We start from the raw sequence: 17895 nt of genomic DNA, 5'->3' as shown, positions 1-17895 counted from the left end.
TTCCCAGATTTTCTTTCTTCTACATCAATCCCTTACAGCAACAGATTCCATTCGGTACCTGTTGTGTCATCCGTAAACGCCGGCATTGTTATTCCCCCGCTCGACACCTCATAGATCCGGGGAACCTCGGGACTCGCAACAATGTGCATTGCATTGATCTCAACTGCACACCCTTCATACTCGTTGATCGTCATCAACAACAGAGATGTAGATACTCCTACTCTAATCCGTGGAAACCAAGCTGATATATCTAGGAATTCCTCCACCGTCCAACATCACCACCAGACTGGTGGCCGGAGCCAGCCTCACATGTCCTCGGCTCACGGGACCTAGCCCGTGCGACACACGGCACTTGGATGGGCGTCACCAAGCAGGGCAAGATAGCCGTTCTGACTAACTACCGCGAGGAGTCAACCAGCCAAGCTATCGGAGTCTACAGCCGTGGCCTCATCGTCAATAGCTGGTTGACTGGAGCCCCGGACAAACCAGAACCCACCAAGGAGTTTGTCCAGGGAATAGTGGCCAGCCCAGAAGCAAAACACGTGGGAGGTTTCAGTCTGGTGTGTGGGCACATCAACGAGCCCTTGGCTATTGTTTCCAACCGTTCCTCAGACATGGATAATATCACCTGGGTGGCAACAGAAAAGAACCAGACGCTTGGACTCAGCAACACAAGCTTTGATGACAGAACCTGGCCAAAGATTATCGATGGAGAGAAACTGATGGAGGCTGCTATTCAAGAGCATGTGGAGAAAGAAGACGAGGATGAGGATGCCTTGATTGATCGTCTGCTGCAGGTTCTCTGTTCCGATACCTTACCACGACTGTCGGAGGAGAATGCCACGATTGAATCCTATATCCATGTTCTGCAAAAGAGCATCTTTGTTCCTCTCATTGGTGCTGCAGACGATCGTGATCGAGCCGTAGAGACGATGGCTGCGGCTCGGGTAGAGGATGAGGTGGATACCCCAACAAACGGACCTCCTAACGAGAGTTACACCCGTGGATCCTACGGGACACAGAAGCAAACCATTCTCCTGGCACGGCCAGACGGACGTGTGCGATACTTTGAGAGGACGTTGTATGACAATGATGCCAAGGCGGTGCCAATCGGACAAGGTGATCATTCATTTGAATTCAACATCACCCCATAGCTTTCTATAACCCTGTCTGCATAGATAATCTCCATAATTGATTAATGAACGCATTCTCCAAGTCTCACCTAATTTCTAAGTACAAACCCGCCCATCTTGCCTTGGCGTGCAACCTTCCCAAGGTTGGAACGCCTAACGTTCTACCAGTGCACATGACCACCAAATACAACTGGGGGAACCGGTCGACAAAATAGGCAGGCGGTTACTTTCTGCCAGAAAAGTGAGGTTAAAATGAACTTTAAGCGTATCTCTTTCGCCCTTCGGGGCATATGGTCAAATGAAAATATACAGAGAAGATTAGCATGGCCCCTGCACTAAGGATGACACGCTCAATCAAAGAGAAGCTACCTATTTTTTTTTTTTTACAGATCCATATTTGAGGTTCGATGTTCTTTGGAGATTATACTACTGTAATTGACTCTACGCTCCTTGGAAATCACGTGGTCACATGTCGAGGGTTCGAAGTCGACTGACGACGACTTCAACCTTGATTCTTTTTGTTTCTCAGTTTGAGCCCGAGGGTATGCCCCACGAACATATTCTCGGGATGCAGCGAGTACTAATGATTGAAAGGAGATCTTGTAAATCTCATCGAAGGCAAGATATTTCATTTTTGTTTGGACTTTGAGTACTCTCAATTGATTTCCAGGACACGTCCACGCCCGGGGTGGACTCGGGACCACTCCGGTAGAAATGTGGATAATGATTGCTTATGTTTTGATATTACTATCATTCATTTCCAATAACCCCTGTCTCACAGATTAGCAAAGGAGCCTCCGAGTTCATTTTGGCAAATTATGCCGGGCATATGACGGATATCATGATAAACGCCACATCATGTTTCACCATGGGCATAACTCATTTGCCTGGCTCCTCATATTCGGCCACTACCCCAAATGCGGAATAGCCGATTCCGCAAGTGTATCAAACCAATCTCCGTTTAATTGCATCGAATCAAGGCCGAGACTCGTCTCTACTATTTGTCTGGGAGTCGGCCATGATTCCTGGGCTATGCGGAGATCTCATCTCCACATATCATCAGCCCATGAGGCCAAGCCTTGCTCGCAAATCTCCAGAAGATTAGGCTTTTGTGGGAGATATTGATTTTTGCACCAGTCTAGTTCGTTTTCGGTCACCTGCGGTCAAATCAGTGGCCCTTGAGCAGCAGGACCGTTTATCCGGACGCTCCGATTCTCCGTTAGTGGAGAGATCCACCGTCTAGAAGACATGGATTTCTGTGGCTGTCTGTGTTAGTGCTTTCCGGTATACCGGGCATAATAAAGCGGAGGATCATTTGGGTGGCTCTATGGGAGGCCTCGAACAGGTGAACCCACTCGGTCTAAGGATGCCTGTCAGTCTACGGAGTACACCAACAGCTATTCCGAGCAGGGGGATGGCTATATAATAACCAGCTATTGGCGCTGTGTCTTTTCTTTCGCTCAGTACATTCTCTTTCATCCAACTTCAAGACTGGCTCTTGATTTCCATTCCTTTCCTGCCATTCCTTTACATTCTTGACTGTCAAACTCGACATCAACCACACTCTCTACCATACTCTCTTTTCCATTTCACTATGAAGTTCACCAACGTCGTCCTGGTTGCCGGTGCCGCAAGCGTGGCCTGTGCATACCCCAGTGGAAGGGACGTTATCCCCAACAAGCAAACCTCTTCTCTCAAGAAGCGTTCCAATGGATTCACCTGGCTCGGTGTTAGCGAGTCTGGTGCCGAATTCGGCGAGCACAATGTCCCCGGTACCCTGGGCAAAGACTACATTTGGCCCGAGACCTCCAAGATCCAGGTCCTGAGAGACGCGGGCATGAACGTCTTCCGTGTCCCCTTCCTGATGGAACGCCTGGTGCCATCCACCATGACCGGCTCCCCTGATTCGACTTACCTGGCTGCTCTCAAGTCGGTACGTAATATGACTATTCAGGATATTGATTCCCGAGCAATTGCTAATCTTTCCAATCTATAGACTGTCAAGTTTATTACCGACAGCGGTGCTTATGCCGTCCTCGACCCCCACAACTACGGAAGATAGTAAGTGCATGGAAATGAAAACCACCCAGCTTCAATGGTACTAACACTCTATCTCTAGTGGTGGCAGTGTCATCACATCTACCGGCGACTTCAAAACCTTCTGGAAGACCGTTGCTACCGAGTTCGCATCCAATGCCAAGGTCATCTTCGATACTAGTGAGTCTGCTCTATATCAACCTCCATGGAATCATCCACTAACACCATTCGTTCAGACAACGAATACCACGATATGGACCAGACCCTCGTCCTGAACCTCAACCAGGCCGCTATCAACGGTATCCGTGCCGCCGGCGCCACCAGCCAGTACATCTTCGTCGAAGGCAACGCCTGGTCCGGTGCCTGGTCATGGACCAACAACAACGACAACCTGAAGGCTCTCACTGACTCCGAGGACAAGATCGTCTACGAGATGCACCAATACCTTGACTCCGACAGCTCCGGTACCTCGGAGACCTGCGTCAGCAGCACCATCGGCAAGGAGCGTCTCGAGTCCGCCACCAAGTGGCTGCAGAGCAACAACAAGCGGGGCTTCATCGGCGAGTTCGCCGGCGGTGTCAACAGCGTCTGCAAGGAGGCCGTCGAAGGCATGCTCTCCTACATGTCCGATAACAGCGATGTCTGGATGGGCGCCGAGTGGTGGTCTGCCGGTCCCTGGTGGGGATCCTACATGTACAGCTTGGAGCCGAGTGAGGGTCCTGCTTACTCTACCTACCTTCCCATCCTTGAGAAGTACTTCGTGGACGGCACTGCTCCCGTCCCTACCTCTTCCTCCACCAAGACTGCCGCTTCCTCCACCAAGACTACTGCTTCATCCACCAAGACCACCTCTTCCTCCACCAAGACCACCGCCCAGGCATCCACCACCACTGCCGCCGCCATCGAAGTGACCGCCGCCCCCAGCTCGACCAAGGAATCCGGCTCTACCGTCTCTGCTCCCGCTGAAACCTCCGTTGCCGCTCCCATTGTCACCGTTACCGCTCCCATTGTTACCATCACCAGCACTGTCATCATTAGCGCGCCCACCGCCACTGTCGCCCCGACCACCACCCAGGCTGCTCCTACCAACGGCCCCGCCACCGGAGGCGTTGCCAAGCACTGGTACCAGTGCGGTGGTCTCAACTGGACTGGCGCCACTACCTGTGAGACCGGTTACACCTGCCAGGAGCAGAACCCTTACTACCACCAGTGCCTTTAAGGGGTGATATTGTATAGATCTTGACAAAATAGGGGACTTGATTGAAATGGTGGCTTGGTGTGAAGATTTTATTTTCTTGGTTTGACTGTTGTTTACTTCACTTTATATATTACTTTTCTTCATTTTTCGATTTTCGAATATCATTTGGGAAAGCCCCTTTATAGACTTTACTACTTCGCTGTGCTTTTAGTAGTTTACGTAGGTCTTTACCTTCAGCCATTTACTTTTAACGCGAGAATACCTCAAGTCTCCTAAGGAATGAATCTATAGATATATCACCAAAGGCATAAAGAGAGAGCTCAAACTATTCAAAATATATTCGTAACTGCAGAAGTCATTCTAATCATAATAGGTGGGTAGCCCGAAGAATAGTCAATAAAAGACTGATAAAAATCAACATATCAAGTAGAGCCAAGTCTCAACCTGCAAAAGCTGGTCAGAAAAGGAAGGGCATAAGTAAAGAAATAGAATATGCAAATTGCTGAAAGAATCCCTAGTCAATAAAATAAATATAATCCAGAGATATACCATCCATGTAATAAGCACCTTAAGCATCCTCAGCCTGGTGCAAACGCACAGTAACCAAATCAGCAGGCGCACTAGTCAAAGTAACAGCCCAGCGAATCTTCCGGTCAGGATAAACATCCTCAATCTGATCAAAGCGCTGCAAAAGTCTCACAATCACATATCCAGCCTCCGTCAATGCAAACTGCTGCCCGATGCAGATCCGAGGTCCGCCGTTAAACGGAACATATTCCCAGCCAGGCTTGCGGTTTGTCCAGCGATCGGGCTTGAAGTCGTCTGCGTCAGGGCCCCACAGGTCCTTGCGGCGGTGCATGACATGGGTGCTGTAAGTGACGGACTGGCCCTTGCGGACATAGACGGGGTCTTGGCCGTCTGGGCCGCCGCCGCGTGGGATGGTCGTGTTTTGGACTGCTGTGCGGCGGTTGAAAGGGACTACTGGGTATAGACGTAGCGCTTCGTTCATCACGTACTGTAGGTACTGGCAGGACTTGAGGTTGGCGAAGGAAATGTTCTTGGGGTTGGAATAGGTGCCGAATGAGGAGATGATGGATTCGCGGAGTTTGGCAAAGACTGCGGGGTGACGTGCGAGCATGAGGAATGTCCAGCTGAGGAGGGAGGCAGTGGTATCGCGGCCGGCAAGGAGGATGTTGAGGAGTTGGGAGCGTAGCTCGACAGGGTCGCGGGTTACTTCGAGGAGGGCTTGCAGGAATACGTAGTTGGACTTTTCATCGCTTGAGGCTGTCTTTTCGTTTTGGGAGGCTGCGAGAGCGTTTGAGACGACCTTGTCAACATAGGCTTGCACTTGCTTGTCGGAGAATTTGGTTTCCTTATTTTCAGCCAGGAAGCGGAGGCTCTCGAAACGGCCTCGCTGGGCGCAGACCCATTGGGACTTGTCGAAGTAGTTGGCGAAGGAGTCTTCGGGCCTGGTCAAGCCTTGCAGTGCGCCAAGTTGACTCTCTGCGCTTTCGCCAAAGAGAAATTCTGTAGCGGAGTCGATTGTCAATCGGAAGAAGATGCTCTGAATGTCGGTGGTGGCGGTCCATTTATTGGCCGCGACGGGCAAAGCTTGCATAGCCTTTTGCACGTGCTTTTCTTCCAAATCCAGTTGACTGATCTGCTCGCGAGTGAACTGAGGCCGAAGCAGACCCCGAGATCTAGACCATTCCTCTCCATCGGCGGTGAACTTTAGACCAGATTAGTACGACTCTATATCTTTACGGCGGAGACACAAGAAAGAAGGGATAGCATGTGACTTACGACACCAGTGCCCAGCAGTGGATGTAAAGCAGATCGACGAGCAGCACCGAGCTCAAAATCCTTGAATTGAGTAGCTAGGATGGCTTGGATATTCTTAGGATCGATGGTAGATATGTGGGTGCGACCGAGGTTGAGTAAGGAGAATGTAGTGACATAGCGGTTCTCCTGTTCGCTGATAACTCTGTTCCGCCTCTCAGCAAGCTCTGGTATCAACTTGACCTTGTCTGCCGCCAGGCCCTGCTTCAGGGTATCAATTCCAAAAGGATCCTTGCACGGATACGCTGGCACACCCCCGCAGCCTAGCTTTGTAGCATTCCGTGAATGTTGCCACGAGTTGATTGTCATGCGAATGACCTGCAATACGATGGCCGCGGCTGCAAACCCCAAAATGAACGACAAAGCCATTTTTTTGCTCTATTCTCCTGGGTGTTCAGCTTGTGGGGAAATTCCAGGCGTAGTGAAGAGTGGAAATCAAGCGAATTATATAAACCTTGCAGCCTCGGTCGAAGCATTGTTGTAGGTGGGGAAAACCTCCGGAGTATATGTAAGGATCAGGCATGATCGGCGCAAAGCCAAGAGCCAATAGCAGGCGTGGTGGATGTCATATTCAATGGCAGGTGGGAATCTGCAATTTATGCCACTCCTATGTTGTAGGCCGATCTGAATCTCGGCGCCGTTATTCCGTATCTGGTCTGTTATGAACCCGATGATCCGTTTGCGTCATCTACCTGTCCGATCCGGCTCTTTTTGCTATCATCCTTTTCTAAGACGCATGTCGTTTGTGTGTCCCTACAATCCGAGGCTCCCTTGTGTCAGTTTGAATTCCCCTCACGGCACAACCGAGATGTATCAGCTGCCCGTGGTGGCTTGGACATCTCAGTAGGATACGGGCTATGTGGAAAGCCATTGAGGGTCTGTGTGCAGCTAGAAACTGAAAATCACGAACGGGATTTCGGCACTTGTGAATCTGGTTAATGATTTATGAATCTGCGTCTTGTTTTAGCTCCGACAATTGACGCCGTTGATGAGAGGTGGTTGGCAGGTTGTTTGGCGGGGAATCCCTGTCCGCACATTAGTGTAGTTGCGGCTTGGCCGCTAACATTAGACCGAGGCCGATTTAATGATGAGTGATCAAGAAAAGCCTCCAGTGCTGCATCTCCTCCACGTCGTTCCATGTATTCAACCCTCGGATTATATTATCTGGAGAAGTGTAGCAATATATCACACTTTCTCAGTTCGCAAGAATTGCATCCAGATGCAGGGACCCGGAGAATCCCCGATGTTAGTGGACATGTTGTCATCACGATCCTACCTGGAACTGTCATCAGAAGGGCAGGACAAGCCAGAAACATCGATAGACACCTCATTGCCCACAGGATTGAGTCCTGAGGCCAAAGATGAACAAGAACGTTGCCTGAGATCCCGAACGAGACATGCAGTATCTAAAGCACCGGGGAACCCCGACTTAATGCCTGGGCTCAGGGACTCGGTTGCTCCGGATCGTCCCGTGCGAAAAAGAGGCCGGCCGAGATTGGAAAGAGCTAAAGACGCTACTGCGATTGAGGTAGATCCTGAGAGATCCACTTGCGATAGAACACATTGATGACCAGTTCCACAGGAACGCCGTCTCCAGATCCGACGGGCACAACGTACTTATCGTCTCAAAAAGGAGGTCACCATCCAGAAACTCAAATCTCGTGTTGATGTGCTAGAGCAGACCCTAGAGAACATATCAGACCTGCTAGGGGCTACTCATCGAAATGCAGACCTCCTAAGCGTCGACCATCTCGCTCGCACACGAGAACTCATCCTCGCCGAGATAGACAAGACTCGAATCACTGATGAGAGTGACCTCCAACCCGAGCAGACTAATACTCTGCCACATGATACATTCGGGTATCAAGTCTCACAAACTCGACACACAGCACGCCAGAAGCGCCATGAGCTCTCTTCACACCGAGTATCAAACCGCGCCCGATCCCCCTCTCCACTAATAAACCGCATCCTCCCCACAACAACAATCTACACATATAGCCATCAAGAATCTAGTCTCTCTCGCCGCCTCCAGAGGTTCTGTCTCGAGCACACCTACCGCTGGCTAACAGACCCGCACACCGAGCCCGCCCAACTCGGTCGCGTTTTCGGGCTGGTCCCCTGCATCCACGATATGTCCGGCATTAGACGCCATTTCCGGCGCGTTCTGCAATCCGAAATCGGAAGCAATCTAGAATTCCAGAAAATCCCCTTCTACACTCTCGGCGGCGCGGGAAAGCACTTCCCTCGCTTAACCGCAGACGGGCTCCCCATCTATCCGCCAAACACCCGTAGACCAAAAAAGATTCTACGGCGAATGGTGCGGATTATCCAGCGGGGCGGGATTCAGGACTGGGATGAGGATTGGAGTGGGGACCGTGAGCCTCCGATTCTTACTGTAGATGGGTTGGTGGATTATGCGCAGGCGCAGATGAGTGAGGAAGAGAGGATCCGCGCGCTTGATCTTGATGGCGAGTGGTTTGATTGTAATGATGTGCAGGGGTATCTGCAGCATCGTGGTCTTGTGCTTGAAGGCTCGTCGCTGAGACTCGGGGTTCCAGAGTCTTTGGTGGGTTCTTTGTATGGATCATCGCCGGATCGATCGACTGTTTCGAGTTTATATGCTTCGCCCGATGGAGCAACTCCTGTCACTGCCATGGAAAGGATGGAACTGGATTCGCCGACCTCGGATTGCTATACCCTGGACGTTGAGTGTTTCTTTGATCGTGAGTGGCTGCTGTTTTGTGTGTTGGTTGTACCTTGTTCAATATCACTAACGAAAGATAGTCCTCTTAGCAAACCTCAGAATTCTAGGCCGCGCACCAGGATTCCGGGTTTGGGATGTCGACGCCGCATTACGAGCAGCCATCTCCCGTCGCCCCTTTGTCTAGCGGGGCCCCATGGAAAGGCCTATAGATAAATAATTCATCCATATAAGGACCACTTTACGAACCACGACTCGAATGACATCCACTCATATCACAGCGAGTCAAGTTGAACCCAAGAATTTGAAAAATGGAACTCCATCACTGCCATTGTTCTGGGGTATAAACATAGAAACATCGAGTACAGCACATGAAAACAAAGACGGTATTCATCAAGGACATCAACGCCAACACGGACGTGGTAGATTATCGTTCACTCTCGTCAGGCTGAGGGGGCTGTCCTCACATGTACGCATCGGCCACATCCCGTTCAAAGCCCGATCGTCTAGCAGCAAATATCACAGCACTCGAAACAGGCGATACCGGCGCAACTGGGCGAAATTAGTTTCTGCTTTGTGTTCATAGATTGGGCTTTTGCGCATGACCAAATGTGATTTGCGAATAAGCGAGGAGATAGAGAGTCACACGTACATTCCGCAGCAGATACCGCCGCCACCACCACCGCGCAACTGCATTTGTTCTTGGGAGGACTAGAAACGAGATTAATTTGGTGTTTTGGAAACATAGGGCCATTTTCTGGTCGCCATGCGATAGAATCCTCGTCAACATACCGGCTGCTCAGTGATGACGTTCTGGTTGCTTGAAGGGGCAGCGGGGCTAGTGGGCTGCATGGTGACGGTGTTGGCGTTCCAGGTGTTTTCGGTGGCGGCTTCGGCCGGAGTGGACTTGAAGAAGTTGAAGTTGAACATGGTGATACAGTATAAGATATACAGGTAGTAGAGGGGGTAGGAGAGAGGATAGTAGATGTATGGAACGAGGGCCGAATACAGAAGTGGACAAAGGAAATGGGAGAAACCGAGGGAAACGCCAGTATATGTACTTTCTCAAAAATGTGTAGGGATCGGCTTGAAATATCGAAACAGTTAGCGCCCACCGGTTTACACCAAATTACATACACCGTACGCATTCCACTCTGCCCCATCGGAGTAGAGGGCCTAACTATGTGGACAATGATGCTGCCTGGTGACTGGGGCTGGGGACCACATCACCGTGAGGCTTTGCTGTGGATTTAGGTATGGACCTGGCTACAAATCGGGGATATGTCCAGTACGATCGATTCTTTAAATGGGTCCGTTCTATATTTGTTTCTAGAACCATGGCTCTCTCGAGTCCGTAAATATGACACTCAAGTTTTAACCGGAGAGGATGCCTTGGTGCCTTGGAAGGCGCCCATCGCACCGCCTTCCAGTTCCTTCACAGGACCCTCACATAGCCAATCAGCATCCCCATCTTCATAGCTTCCTGGAAACCTCCATCATCTCACCATGCCTGAATCAACATGTCCGTGATCCAGCTGGGCTTGCCCGTGTTCAAGAAGCAGCATGTGTCTGCTTATAAATCCTCCATATTCCCTTAACTTCCATCTCCAGCGGGCGCATTGATCACCATGAAGATCTTTTGCCGGACTCGATGGGAGAGATTTCAAGAAATGATCCTGGTACCAAGGAAGGATTTTGCATCTTCGAAAGTACAGACCAGATTATAATATACTGTTGATTCCTTCTCAGAAATCAATTTATGCTGCAGCTGCGCATTCAGCTCATGGCGTCCTCGATTCCTTGTCGGGTTCACCCGCGATCTACCTTTAATCACTAACACTCAAGGGCACCCGCAAATGGTAACGCCTAAATACAGACCACGGCTCGCTGGTTGCGGCGCCTCTAAGGATGCCTTAGCCGAAATTTCCAGTATTTGTGACAGGATTCTACCATACGACGGACATTCAAACCCGGAGGAGAGGAACTGGAATATCGCCACTCACTTCACAAGCAATTAGTGAGGGAATTCAATATCACTGGGATAAAGAATTACTTTCTCAAAGTGTCTCTATTTTATGGGGGACCAAGAATGATGAAGACTCCGTATATGAACTTTCAGGTACGGAGTACAGCGTTATGCCTCGGTCTGATTTCCGACAAACCTTACCTTGCAGTTTGCTTCCAGAATTTTGAATTCCCCTTACCCTTCCGAGTTTTACTGCAACAAGATCATCGTGTTTAATTGAAGACAAGACATCGGCGCGTTTCGCATGAAAGGTGGATTTCTTGTACCACCAGAGGCTAGGTAGTTCCAAAACCTACAACATATGTGACGTGCTGGAAACTGCTATTTCCTCTGGCATATATCCTACCAGAGAGAACTACCGCAAAGCTCAGAAAGTCACTTTCCCGCGACCATCAATCAAACGTTCGGGTTCTCTTTTCCCTTCTATTGACTCTCATGATATCGGCCCATCTATTGAAGAGCTTTGCCCTGTTTCTATGTCATTAGGCCCTATGGGTTCGGCACTTCATCTCTCGGACTCGATCACAGAATCTCTTCAAATCGGCAGCCTCAATTGACATGTGGGTTAGCCCCTTCAGCCCTGAAGGTGGGGTTTGCCAAGCTCTTGGCAACAAGACCGGCTGTAATCTTGTATTGAGCAGGTAATCGTATGATGACGACACTGTGTGCCCGGGAAAATGTCATCTGATCTGATGCTTATATTGAAAAACAAGAAGTTCCTGAACCATCTATATATGGAAAAGTTTATGTATTTGTTATGTATTTTATGTATGTGCTATGTAGACACTGGCAGCCTAGCCTGTCTAGGTATCACCCCTACACTCCGTACGGAGTGCTCCGTAGAACGAGCATAACTCATTTGTCGTTTTATTACAAACCCATTTAAAAGCAACGCATGAAACCTTCCAAGGGTCTAAGGTTGTCATCTGTCATGGCATTCTCGTCGCAAACCTAATTGGTGTGCTGAGTTATTAAAGCGAAAGAGCTAAGTTCCTCTCGCTTGAATTTGGCATTCTCGCACCTGAGCCATTTAATCCTATCGTCCTCTTCAAATAGCCCAGGGGCGAATTTAAAAGGTATCCCAAGTTCGAAGGTAGATGTAATAGTGAGGTCTGTCGGGCACGAAGGTAGCAATATGACAGATGTTTACTTGGATTGCAGGATTCAGTTACAGACAGATCTATTGATGATCTACGCGAGGAAAAAAAACCCCCCATAGTTATAAGCCTAACCATTTCAATCTATCAGTCTATGAGCCAAGCCCTATAACACTGGCCCGCATCCCATGTTATCGCCCACGTTATCGCTGACGATCCATCAGCGGCCATTGCCCATATATGGACATTTATGTGCTTTGCTATTAACGTTCGCGCCTTTCTGGAGGAGCATCAACGCTCCAGCCTCCAAGGATCTATCTACAGACATGTGTAATGGGGTCCAGCCAGCACTGTCATATGCATCAAGATCTCAGCTGTGTTCGTACTTGGTGCGATGGTCGAGTAGATGCTGGAGTATCCCGAGTCTTCTGTGCAAAACAGCCCAGTGCAGTCCCGAGCGACCTTCGCGATCGTATTTCTACTCCTCCTGCTAATTATCAAGTTGAAAGGTCTCGTATTTCGGAGAATTAAGCAATGGTTATAACGGGATTTTGACAGAAGACAGAAGAGATGAAAGATGAGATGATGAATTCTTCTACCATAGACAAGATGGGCAAATTGCATCTCACATTTGGGTAACATGTCCAAAATTATCTATTCCTTATCCTATTTTTGGATAAATTCGTGGATTTTTATTCGTTACGAGGCTATACGAGAACCCTTTCGTATTGAAGGATTCTCATTGCAACAGCGGCAGGGGGGTCAGCGGTGAGAGGAATGAATATTTTGTGTCCTTTGCCAATGGGGATCTCTCGCAAGAAAAGTACATTGAAGCAAACTTGTGTGTTTAGAATATGTTGCATGTTGATGAGAGTCCGGTCTTGCAATCAGTTTTTGAACGCAAAATACAATACACTGAATCTAAAGACCTCGGGACATACATCTCTAACCACGAGGGCTGAGAATGATGGCATACCTACCTGATAATAAAAACAAAGTTAGCAGTTCAGGATAGGTGTCTTCAGGAACGAATTTGCACAACAACAGACTATCCGATTTGTGGCGCAAGTTGAACAAAACCCCGAGTTTGAACCGCTTACATTGGGCTGTCGGGTTAAACGAGGCACACCACTCGTGTTCGTGAAGAATGACCTGCATTCATTGAGGATCCTTAAAATAACCGATGTTCATTCTCATCACCAGTAATGTGTCATATCCTACAACTTCAACCCCACAAAGATGCAAAAAATAGCACACCAAGAACGGGCCCTCGCATTTACGAGTCTGTAGCCTTGGCATGGCTGGTCAACACGATAGCAACCCTCGTAATGGACATCCTTCGGGTGAGAATAATGCCATATCGATTGCAAGACACGTTGACAGATGCTCTTCATTTCGAAATTGGGATATTCGGTCAATACGATGTCACAAGCTGAGTGATTCGGGGCCCCTCTAGGTCTAGGAAGGGTTCGGACCTCGTCAAGAGAGATATTTAAACGACCACAGATCCCCGGAAAGTTCTGTTCATCAACTCAAAACTACATTTACTTTGAAACCTCCGCAAAATCATTCACACTGATCTATATATTTCCTATATCCAAGGATATCAAGCACCCAGAGCATCAAAATGAAGCCCCAGAGTGTTCTGTTTAGCGCTATCATGCTCATCGGCATGGTCAATGCTCTGCCATTGGTACCGGATGTAGTCAATGGTGAGTTGTCGTGAAGTGTCATTATGGTCTAAGCTGACAAGGCGTCATCATAAAGAATTGACTGAGAGACGAACCGATGTCGGTGCAGGCTGGGAGAGAAGCGTCGATAAGAGAGATGACGCCGATGTTACCTGGAAGGGCATTGCTGAGGGGGAATACGACGCCGATGTTGCCTTGGAAGATAATGTCCATGCCACCTCCGAGGACACTGCGGGTCAGCATGATGATGACGACGACGCCTCAGAGGGCAACCTTGAAAAGAGGAGAGACAACCATGCTAGCTCCGAAGACATTGATGATGGGGATAACGAAGACATGGAGGATAGCTTTGAGAAGCGAGGTGACGCCCACGCTACCTCGGAGGATATCGATGATGAAGACGACAACGACTTGGAAGGAAACCTTGAGAAGAGACGAGATTATCACGCTACATCAGAGGAAATCGTTGATGAGGATGATGACGAAGACTCGGAGGGCAACCTTGAGAAGAGGGGAGATATGCATGCTACCTCGGAGGACATCGCTGATGATGATGATGATTCGGAAGACAGCCTTGAGAAGAGAGACGACGCTCACGCTACCTCTGAAGATATTGATGATGAAGATGACAACGACCTGGAAGGAAACCTTGAGAAGAGAGGAGATAACCACGCTACATCAGAGGACATCGATGATGAGGATGACGACGACTCCACCTGGGATGGTGTTGCTGAAAAGGAAGAGGAAGTCTAATTCACTGGTATCTCTAGCCCCATCTTTTTTATAAAGCTGTTAGAGGAAGATACTAGTAGAAGTAATAGCGCTAGTAGTGAATATGAAGAAGAATTTTTGTTGATGCAACGCTCTCTAGAAGTTCTGTTTTGGTCTAACTTTGCACCGACTTTCCGATGTATAATCTTTAGACAACTGCCGAGTTAGCTTACATATTACAATTCGCGATGAGCCTTCGCCTCGTAGCACACTATTTCTTCCCAGATTTCACATGGAAGAATAGTATTCGACTAACCTCGAATGAACGAATGCCCCCAACGCCCCGATTAGCTCACCCTTATCTACGTCGATTCTGGGGCATTGTACATGACTACCTACAACAAATCGCTCAGCTTCTCTTTGGGCTGATTTTAAAATGGTCCGATGGCACTCGACTAGAAGAAGTCCTAGCTATGGAGGTCGCCAGAGAAGCCGGTTTGCCAGTTCCACGAGTTATCTGCTACGGGGAGCATCCTGATACACCGCATGCACCAGTCTCAATTTTGATCACTCGCATACCCGGCGAAGAATTAGGCCAGGTGGATGAGACACTCAGCGAGGACAAGTTCTCAGTTCTGCAGGAGCTGAACGACTACTTAGAGATTATGCGTGGATGGCAAAATCCATGGGATGGGAACAGAATCTGCTCTTTAGTGGGTACTGCCATTAGGAGCGCTCAAGTTCCTAGTCATTTTGCTGGCCCATTTGAGTCTGAAGAGGAGTTCAACGAATATCTTATCCGGCCCTCATGGTCGGGTAGCTTCCTTTCCGAGACGGTATATAAAAGCACACTTACTATCGCCGAACGTATGGGGGAAATGCCACATTGCATTGTTTTTGCTCACGGTAATCTCAAGCCCTATTATATACCTCTCCATAGTCGCTTTTGCCGGAACTATGATTTGCAATTTAGTATTGATTGTATTGGTGGAAGGTACGTTACCCTACCTAGGAAGGAATGACCTTCTCGATTCGGAAGGACTTGCCTGAATGGGATTAATCTCATTGGAGAATGGAGATCCCGGAACATTTATCAGTATATCATGCCCCACGAGCCTTCAGATCGAGTTCAGATCTTTCAATCTTTAGACACATAAAGAAACAATGGACTTATTTGTTGATATCGTCACTCCCAACGGGCACAGCTACAAGCAGCCCACAGGTCTTTTCATCAACAACGAGGTTGTATCCGCCACAGGAGGTCAGACCATCACTTCGCTGGATCCTGCGTATGTCATTATTGGTAACATTTGCTACACACAGTCCACTGATTTTATCTCACAGTACAGACAAACCAATTGCCACAGTCCAAGCAGCCAGCACCGACGATGTCGACCGAGCCGTGAAGGCTGCTAGAGCGGCGCTCATCCACCCGTCGTGGAAGAAGCTGCCCGCTACAGAGCGGGGCCAGCTCATGGCTCGGCTCGCCGATCTCATGGAGGAAAACAGAGCTCTGTTCGCTTCTATCGAAGCATGGGACAATGGCATGTTTTGAAATTTAGAGGATTAAGTGAGATAGTTTGCTAATACAGAACAGGAAAACTCTACCATGTAGCCTTTGACGAGGATCTCACCGAGGCAATTTCAACAGAGAACTACTATGGGCACCCAAAATTACTACGGGCACCCAGGGCGCTAAGCCTTTTACGATTTACTTCCCACTGGCCATAATTTGTTCACAGCCTGTCGTATTTAATATGGTACTCCCTTAGTATTTCGGACAGTCCCCGAATCTTATCTGGGCACGCTATCGCGAACATAGAATCTCGCACGCTATCTACACTACCATACAAAAATGAGGCTATTCGCAGATACTGATTTGATCAAGTTTTTTTCTACTGAAAAAGGGTTTGGTGCAAAAATGAGGCTATTCGCAGATGCTGATTTGATCGAGTTTTTTTCTACTGAAAAAGGGTTTAGTGCAAAAATAAGGCTATTCGCAGATGCTGATTTGATCGAGTTTTTTTCTACTGAAAAAGGGTTTGGTGCAAAAATGAGGCTATTCGCAGATGCTGATTTGATCGAGTTTTTTTCTACTGAAAAAGGGTTTAGTGCAAAAATAAGGCTATTCGCAGATGCTGATTTGATCGAGTTTTTTTCTACTGAAAAAGGGTTTGGTGCAAAAATGAGGCTATTCGCAGATGCTAATTTAATCGAGTTTTTTTCTACTGAAAAAGGGTTTAGTGCAAAAATGAGGCTATTCCCAGATGCTGATTTGATCAAGTTCCAGTGCAAAAATGGAGTTTTTTCCTACTAAAAAAGAGGGTTTAGTGATATAGGGTTTGATCGGTCACGTGATCGCAAAATAGAGGCTGTTTTTTAAAGATAGTGCTAATCGAGTTTTCTTACCCTAGCTTAGCCTACCTCCTAAACTATAAGCCCTAGTACGTATAGCTTCGCAAATTTTTACTTATATCTAATAGATATAGATAGACTAGACACTATAGACCCCTAACCCCCTAACCTTCCCGATACTATACCCCCTTTCTAAATAATTACGAATACTACCTCTATTAGTATCTAAGCCGTAAAAGCTAAAGCGTTAGATATCCTTAACTTATAGTCCCTCCCGCTAGGCTTCCTAATCGTCACCTAGCGTAGCGCACCTAATAAGATACGATTCTAATATAGCCGTAGTTAGGGTTATCGGACTAATCGGGCCCCCCTAAATAGATAGCGAAGGCGAGTTCGTTATATAACTTCCTACCCCTTTAAAGGTAACCTTCGACTTACTACCGGCGGTATCTAGTAGGTTAAAATTATTACTTCCTACTATAATCATAGTATAGTTAATAAGTTAACTATAATTATCCCCCGAAGGCGTAAGCGAAGGCGAGTCCTACCTACTATTATAACCTAGATTACCGATAGTATCTTTACCCGTTATATTATAAGTAGTGTTCGGGGGTAGGCCGAGGCCGAGAGGCGTACTTTATATCTACGCACCCGTAATATTAATAATATTAGGGCTAGTATAACGCGAAAATAGCTCGCTAGACGTACCCCGATATAGGCCCTTCTTATAGATCTCCTAAGGGATAGTACTTAGATTATTAGGTATAAGGTAAATACCGTTAATAACTCCTTTACTTCCCTTTTTTTAGTCTATAAAATTAGTCTCTAGCTTCTACGTATCTATCTATATATTTTATAAATAGACTATATATATAAGACTAATAAATAGAAGATACCCCTACTAAATATCGTAGGAGTATCTTCTATTAGGAAGACCTTCTATATTACCTATACTTTTTTAAGTAGTAAGAAGGAAGCTACTTATAATCGGGCACTTAGCTAGCTACGGGATATCTATATAGCTATTAGTAGTAGTACGAGTATACTAATACTTATCCGTACTACTATAGCTAATCCCCTAGAGTTAGAGTCTTTAGTAGCTAGTCC

The 17895-nt window shown here is 47.8% G+C and overlaps 7 protein-coding genes across 7 annotated transcripts; 4 read left to right on the top strand and 3 right to left on the bottom strand.

Moving 5' to 3' along the window:
* Positions 1-141: 141 nt before the first annotated feature.
* N7457_002136 (NRDE family protein) lies at positions 142-1154 on the top strand (the record flags this gene model as incomplete). The annotated part of the gene is made up of 2 exons (XM_057173182.1): positions 142-207; positions 255-1154. 2 exons carry the CDS (start codon positions 142-144, stop codon positions 1152-1154), a joined length of 966 nt encoding a protein of 321 aa, XP_057033333.1.
* A 1573-nt stretch (positions 1155-2727) lies between these two features.
* On the top strand, positions 2728-4389 carry egl3 (putative extracellular endoglucanase/cellulase; the record flags this gene model as incomplete). The annotated part of the gene is made up of 4 exons (XM_057173181.1): positions 2728-3066; positions 3130-3194; positions 3253-3350; positions 3407-4389. 4 exons carry the CDS (start codon positions 2728-2730, stop codon positions 4387-4389), a joined length of 1485 nt encoding a protein of 494 aa, XP_057033332.1.
* Positions 4390-4936: 547 nt separating this feature from the next.
* On the bottom strand, positions 4937-6576 carry N7457_002134 (cytochrome P450; the record flags this gene model as incomplete). The annotated part of the gene is made up of 2 exons (XM_057173180.1): positions 4937-6097; positions 6172-6576. The coding sequence occupies 2 exons, from the start codon at positions 6574-6576 to the stop codon at positions 4937-4939; spliced, it is 1566 nt and encodes a 521-aa protein (XP_057033331.1).
* An 886-nt stretch (positions 6577-7462) lies between these two features.
* N7457_002133 (bZIP transcription factor) lies at positions 7463-9095 on the top strand (the record flags this gene model as incomplete). The annotated part of the gene is made up of 3 exons (XM_057173179.1): positions 7463-7735; positions 7790-8930; positions 8992-9095. The coding sequence occupies 3 exons, from the start codon at positions 7463-7465 to the stop codon at positions 9093-9095; spliced, it is 1518 nt and encodes a 505-aa protein (XP_057033330.1).
* A 455-nt stretch (positions 9096-9550) lies between these two features.
* N7457_002132 (uncharacterized protein) lies at positions 9551-9838 on the bottom strand (the record flags this gene model as incomplete). Its single annotated transcript, XM_057173178.1, has 2 exons — positions 9551-9619; positions 9701-9838. The coding sequence occupies 2 exons, from the start codon at positions 9836-9838 to the stop codon at positions 9551-9553; spliced, it is 207 nt and encodes a 68-aa protein (XP_057033329.1).
* A 3799-nt stretch (positions 9839-13637) lies between these two features.
* On the bottom strand, positions 13638-13965 carry N7457_002131 (uncharacterized protein; the record flags this gene model as incomplete). Its single annotated transcript, XM_057173177.1, has 2 exons — positions 13638-13771; positions 13818-13965. 2 exons carry the CDS (start codon positions 13963-13965, stop codon positions 13638-13640), a joined length of 282 nt encoding a protein of 93 aa, XP_057033328.1.
* A 716-nt stretch (positions 13966-14681) lies between these two features.
* On the top strand, positions 14682-15988 carry N7457_002130 (uncharacterized protein; the record flags this gene model as incomplete). Its single annotated transcript, XM_057173176.1, has 3 exons — positions 14682-15269; positions 15583-15722; positions 15778-15988. 3 exons carry the CDS (start codon positions 14682-14684, stop codon positions 15986-15988), a joined length of 939 nt encoding a protein of 312 aa, XP_057033327.1.
* Positions 15989-17895: the final 1907 nt, after the last annotated feature.

The sequence above is a fragment of the Penicillium paradoxum genome (genome assembly GCF_028828445.1).
Source record: "Penicillium paradoxum strain IBT 22861 chromosome Unknown utg000003l_segment0_segment0, whole genome shotgun sequence".
In the NCBI taxonomy this organism is placed as follows: Eukaryota; Fungi; Ascomycota; class Eurotiomycetes; order Eurotiales; family Aspergillaceae; genus Penicillium; species Penicillium paradoxum.
This window is presented reverse-complemented; position numbering and strand designations above follow the sequence as displayed.